This window comes from Anthonomus grandis, chromosome 18 (assembly GCF_022605725.1).
Source record: "Anthonomus grandis grandis chromosome 18, icAntGran1.3, whole genome shotgun sequence".
Taxonomy (NCBI): Eukaryota; Metazoa; Arthropoda; class Insecta; order Coleoptera; family Curculionidae; genus Anthonomus; species Anthonomus grandis.
The window spans coordinates 10473884-10479883 of record NC_065563.1 but is presented as its reverse complement, the minus strand read 5'-3'; the positions used below and the strand labels follow the sequence as shown (position 1 = coordinate 10479883).

General features: G+C 31.4%; 1 protein-coding gene across 2 annotated transcripts in view; it reads left to right on the top strand.

Moving 5' to 3' along the window:
* The first annotated feature begins 547 nt into the window (after window positions 1-547).
* LOC126747001 (roundabout homolog 2-like) overlaps window positions 548-6000 on the top strand; it is a 456442-nt gene continuing 450989 nt past the window's right edge. For both annotated transcript variants that reach the window (XR_007664063.1, XM_050455468.1), the window contains exon 1: window positions 548-801. Coding sequence is in view for 1 of the 2 variants with exons in the window: in XM_050455468.1 (XP_050311425.1) it covers window positions 747-801 (55 nt within the window). In the remaining variant the exon portion in view is untranslated. The remainder of the gene's footprint in view (window positions 802-6000) is intronic.

Genomic DNA, 6000 nt, shown 5'->3' with positions numbered 1-6000 from the left:
GCTTACCACAACCTTGTTTATTCCATGGAAATTCGGTATTATTACCCGTGACAACGTTGGCATCATAAAAACCTTATTAAGTGCATAACTTAATTGGACACGAAAGACACATTTTTTAAAAATTTACTGGTATCTTCATAGTCTGAGCAATCTGGCTAAGAACTTATAGGGATGATGGAGATGCATTAAAACTATTGAGAGCCACAAACAATAACAAGCGAAACCAGATCTCGCCTGATGCAACATAAAACTATAATAATAAGAGACAAAAATCGCATCATTATCATGATCATCAGCCTCGACATCCCGTCGAAAATGTTGTTGCTGCATCCCCCGACGTCCATCGACCGGCGGCGGCGGCGGCGCCGCTCGAATCGAAAAAGCGCCGCGACGGCCCAAGTCGACGTCGCTCCGAAATTCGGCGGCGGCGCCCGCCGTCCCCCTCCCCGCCCCTTCCTCGCACCGCCACCCTCTGTCCCCTCCACCCTCTTTTTCCTAGCGTGGAAAATCATTCGGGGATCCCAACATCTCGACAACGGAACCGATTTCAGTCGACTTACGCGGATCGGCCCTTGTGGTACGTCTAACGGAAGATCGTCGCGAATTGTCACGATATTATTACGCGATTGATTCAAACGAAAAAATGTGGCTAAATAAGTGAACGATTTAGGGGCTTTTGTGGTTGAAATAATGAGCGTTTTTGTGCGTATATTGTACTGAAAAGGGTGCGCATTTATATCGGCGAGATGGGGTGGTTCTTATGGTTCTTCTTTTTTCATGGATATACCCGGATAATTACAGGTGGGTTCAGGATAAAAATAATGTGTGATTAGTACCTTTTGGCGCCCAATAAATTGATTATTTTTTTTTATATTTATATACATCTACAGATATAGATGTTTTTAATACAGACTTGCTTCATTATTTATCTGAACTGCTTGTTTGAGGTGATAAGCTGATATTAATATTAATATCCTAGAAGAGAAACTATACATATAATAAAAACACTAAAGAGTAAGTCCATAAATTGTAAACAATTAAAGCAAGACTACCTACTTTTTAATTAATTGGAATTATTTTAATGCTTGTAAGGACATATTAGATGAAATGACTAACATTTTTATAAATATTATAAAAAATTTTTAACCCAGAAAAACTTTTTTAACCTCAAATCCATCCTCAGTAAGCCCACTATATTGATGTAAAAGAATTATGAAAATATTCCAAGTGGTTCCTAAGTTATGACCAAAAATGTCTGCTAATGACTAAAAATTTTAATGTGACAATACGAGTTTCGAAAACGTCAAATTGAATGGGTCTTGGACCCTGGTGGACAAAATTGGCTCTAACTCAGGAAGTTCTAGAGGTACAAAAATCGATTTCCTATTAAATTTTTCAGTTAGAAGTGCATTTTCTTTATCTAAAACCCTTTTGAAAATATGTTGATTATTCATAAAAATTTACCCGAGGAAAGTGAACATTTGTTAAAAAATTGATGAACCAACCAAAAGTCCCGTAAGTCCTAAAATTTTTATCCCAGAAAATCGTTTTTACTCTTAAATCCATCCTCAGTAAACCCACTATGTTGGTGTAAAAAAATTAGAAAAATATTCCAAGTGGTTCCTAAGTTATGACCAAAAATGTCTGCTAATGACTAAAAATTTTAATGTGACAATACGAGTTTCGAAAACGTCAAATTGAATGGGTCTTGGACCCTGGTGGACAAAATTGGCTCTAACTCAGGAAGTTCTGGAGGTACAAAAATCGTTTTCCTATTAAATTTTTCAGTAAGAAGTGCATTTTATTTATCTAAAACCCTTTTGAAAATATGTTGATTATTCATAAAAATTTACCCGAGGAAAGTGAACATTTGTTAAAAAATTGATGAACCAACCAAAAGTCCCGTAAGTTCTAAAATTTTTAACCCAGAAAAACTTTTTTACTCTTAAATCCATCCTCAGGAAACCCACTATGTTGGTGTAAAAAAATTAGAAAAATATTCCAAGTAGTTCCTAAGTTATGACCAAAAATGTCTGCTAATGACTAAAAATTTTAATGTGACAATACGAGTTTCGAAAACATCAAATTGAATGGGTCTTGGACCCTGGTGGACAAAATTGGCTCTAACTCAGGAAGTTCTAGAGGTACAAAAATCGTTTTCCTATTAAATTTTTCAGTAAAAGGTGCATTTTCTTTTCCTAAAACCCTTTTAAAAATTTTAATTTTTCATGAAAATATTCCCAAGAAAAGTGAAAATTTGTTAGAAAAATTATTGCCCCAACTTAAATCTCTCTAACTCCCGAAATTTTTAACACAGAACAACGTTTTTACCCTCAAATCCATCTTTGAGAACCTCACTATGTTGTTGTGAAAGAAAAAATATCAAAACATATATAATGTTTGGAAATATCTAGATTTTAAGGGAGTCATGTCCAAGAACGAAGTTTGATCTTTAAGTGACCAAGGGAGTGGTAAAGTGTAATATCTCGAAATTTAATTAGCACAAAATAAATTCAAAAGAATATTTTTTATAAATCATGTTGGAAACTGAAATTTATTTTTTTTTTAAATTTTGGAAATATTCGGTTTTTTTGATGGTGGTTTCTAAGAGCAACGTCCAATTTTTCAAGTTACCAACCACTTGAAAGCCAAATATCTCAATGGCCAATAGAGTTATTTTTATGAAACAAAAATCATAATATTCAGAAGAATATACTTCATCAATAATAGTCATAGATCAATTGGATATATCTGGATTTTCAGGAAGTCCAAGAATGAAGTTCGTTCTTTAAGGTGACTACTCACTATGACGTCCAATACCTCGAAAACTTATTGGACTATTCTCATGAAACAAAAAGAATAATATTCACGAAAATGTTTATTACAAACTTGTTTACAGTGTAAAATAATCCATACAATAATTTTGGAAATATTGAGGTTTAAAGGTAGTGGTGACGTCTAAGAATGAAGTTTGGTTTTTAAGGTCGCCACTCACTTCTAATAACGCGGAAACCCATTGGCCGATTCGCATGAAGTAAAAAATAAAATATTCAGTAGCATATTCCGTAATAATTACGTTAACAAACATTTTGCAAATATTCGGTTTTTTGAATAAGGGTTTCCAAAAAAAAAAAAAATATTAAAGTTACCACTCACTTAAAACCCAAATATCTCAGCAACCAATAGGGCTATTTTATTAAAACGAAAAGCATAATATTCAGGAGAATATTCCTTATCAATAATAGTCAAAGTTCAAAATGTTAAAAATCTTTGGATTTTAAGGAAGTCATTTATTTAAGGTGACCCTTCGCTCTAAAATTTAATACCTCGAAAATTTATTGGACTATTCTCATTAAACAAAAAAAGTATATTCTCATGAAATAAAAAACATAATATTCAGCAGAACATTCTTTACAAATAATATTCACATTTCAAAACACTTTAAGCTAATTTTTGCGTAAAGTTTGGGAATTTAAGGTAGTCATATTCAAGAATGAAGTTTGATCTTTCCAGGTGATCACTCATTTTAGAGTCCAATATCTCGGCAACTTATTGGACAATTTACATGAAATAAAAAACATAATATTTAAAAGAATATTCTTAATAAATAATGTTAATAACTTAAAAACGTTTAAGCAAAATTTTTAGAAATATACGGTTTTTAACGTAGTCAAATCCAATATTAAAATTTGGTCTTTAAAGTGACTACTCACTTTGAAGACCAATATCTTGAGAATCTATTGAGCGATTTGCTTTAAATAAAAAACATAATAATCAGGAGAGTCTTTTTTAAAAATAAAGGCAAATTTTAAAATAATTTAAGTAATTTGTTTGAAAATATCTGGATTATAAGACAGTCACGCTCAAGAACGAAGTTTGTTCTTTAAAGTGACTATTCTCATGAAACAAAAAGAATATTCTCCAAAAGAATATTTCTTAAAAATAATAGTCATAGTTCAAAATAGTCCAAGAAAATGTTTTGGAAATATCTGGATTTTAAGGGAGCCATCTCCAAGAACAAAGCTTAATCTTTAATCTCACTTTGGGGTCCAATATCTCGAAAAATTATTGAACTATTATTGTGAAACAATATCCTTCTTATTCAAGAGTATATTCTTTAAAAATAGTTGTCATGGTGTAAGATAATTCAGGAACATTTTTTGAAAATATCTCGATTTTAAATGAGTTATGTCCAAGAATGAAGTTGGATTTTTAAGGTGACCACTCACTTTGAAGTCCAATATCTCAGAATATTATTAGACGATTCTCATTAAATAAAAAACATATTATTCAGGAGAATATTTAGCAAATAATTCACTATAATCGAAACAATTCTTTTAAAAGTATTGGAATTTTAAAGTAGTCATGTGCAAGAATGAAGTATGGTCTTTATGGGGAGCACTCACTTTGAACTTCAATATCTTGGAAACTTATTGGACTATTCTCATGAAATAAAAAGCACATTATTTAGAATAATATTCTTTAGAAATAAAAGTCATAGTTCAAAATAGTGCGAAAAAAAGTTTTGAAAAAATCTGGATTCTAAGGTAGTCGTGTCCAAAAATTAAATTTGATCTTTACGGTGACCTCTTACTTTAAAGTCCAATATTTCAGAATATTATTGGACGATTCTTGTGAAATAAAAAACATCTTATTCAGGAGAATATTCTTGATAAGTAGTAGGTATTATTGAGGTTTAAATATAGTGACGTATAATGAAGTTTGGTCTTTAAGGTAATTACTTAATTTGAAGTCCAATATCGAGTAGTATGAAAAAAAAATTAAAATAATAATGTTTAAGGTTTAAATCAATTGCATTGATATTTTTGAAAATATCTAATTTTTTTAACGGTGGTTTCTAAGAACAAAAGTACCACTCACCACACAAAGCCGAATATCTCAAAAACTAATTACGCGATTTTTATAAAACAAAAACCGAAATATCCAGTAAAATATTCTCTACAAAAATTTTGAAAGCCTGAACCTTTTAATTGAACGCTAATATAAGGCAGTTCCTTCCACTTCCCTTTAATATAATAATCCTTTTTGGGTGAAGAAAAAAAGGACGGAGTTAAGGCTGCTGCAAAATGCCTTAAGACACAATTAAAAAAAACAAACGGTCCCACTTCAGACCTAAATCACCGCCAACAACTTAATTTGACCCAGACCACCTTTGAGAGAGTAATTTCCCATTTGTTTCTCCTTTTATCTCGCCTTTTACTCCGCACACCATCTGCCATTATTTAAACAAACCGTCGTCCCGAAAATCGTAAAAAAAAAATTACCGCAATGTAAATATTTATTTGGAAATCCGAGCGAAAAACGTTTTACAAAGCGACAAATTCATAAACGTTAAATTTCCATCGGAAATCTTTAAACATTTACTCGGTAAGATAAGATATTTGTTTATCTAGCGCATTAACGTTTAGACGTCTATCGCCCAAGTTAGAATCGTTAACTTTATATTGAAAATAGCCCCCCTGTATATATCTCTAATTTAATTAGTATCAATTAACGCATGTGTCTTGGTTGATTGACACCACAGAATAACAATTTAATCTCCATACGTTGACAGACAGGCACATTCAACCTTGCCAATATTTTCCTGTATATTTTTACATTCGTTCGCCTTATGGCATCATGAACTTGGAATATCATTATCTTAAGTGGTTTAGACGGGAGTAACCTACTTATATGTTTATTTGTACAGAAGGCGAATGAAATACATTAATTTGTAGTTGAAAAGAATAAATTCGTGTATATTATGCTTTTTATTTCATCAGAATATCCTAATAAAATTTCAAGTTATTGGACTTTGAAGTAAGTGGTTAATTTAAAAATCAGACCTTATTTTTAGACATGACCGCACACAAAGCCCGATATTTTCAAAATTTTTAATGAAACTGATTTGAGGCTTAAGTATAATTTTTAAACAATATTCTTCTAAATATCATCTATTTCTTTAGTGACAATCTCCCAATAAGTTTTTGATATATTATA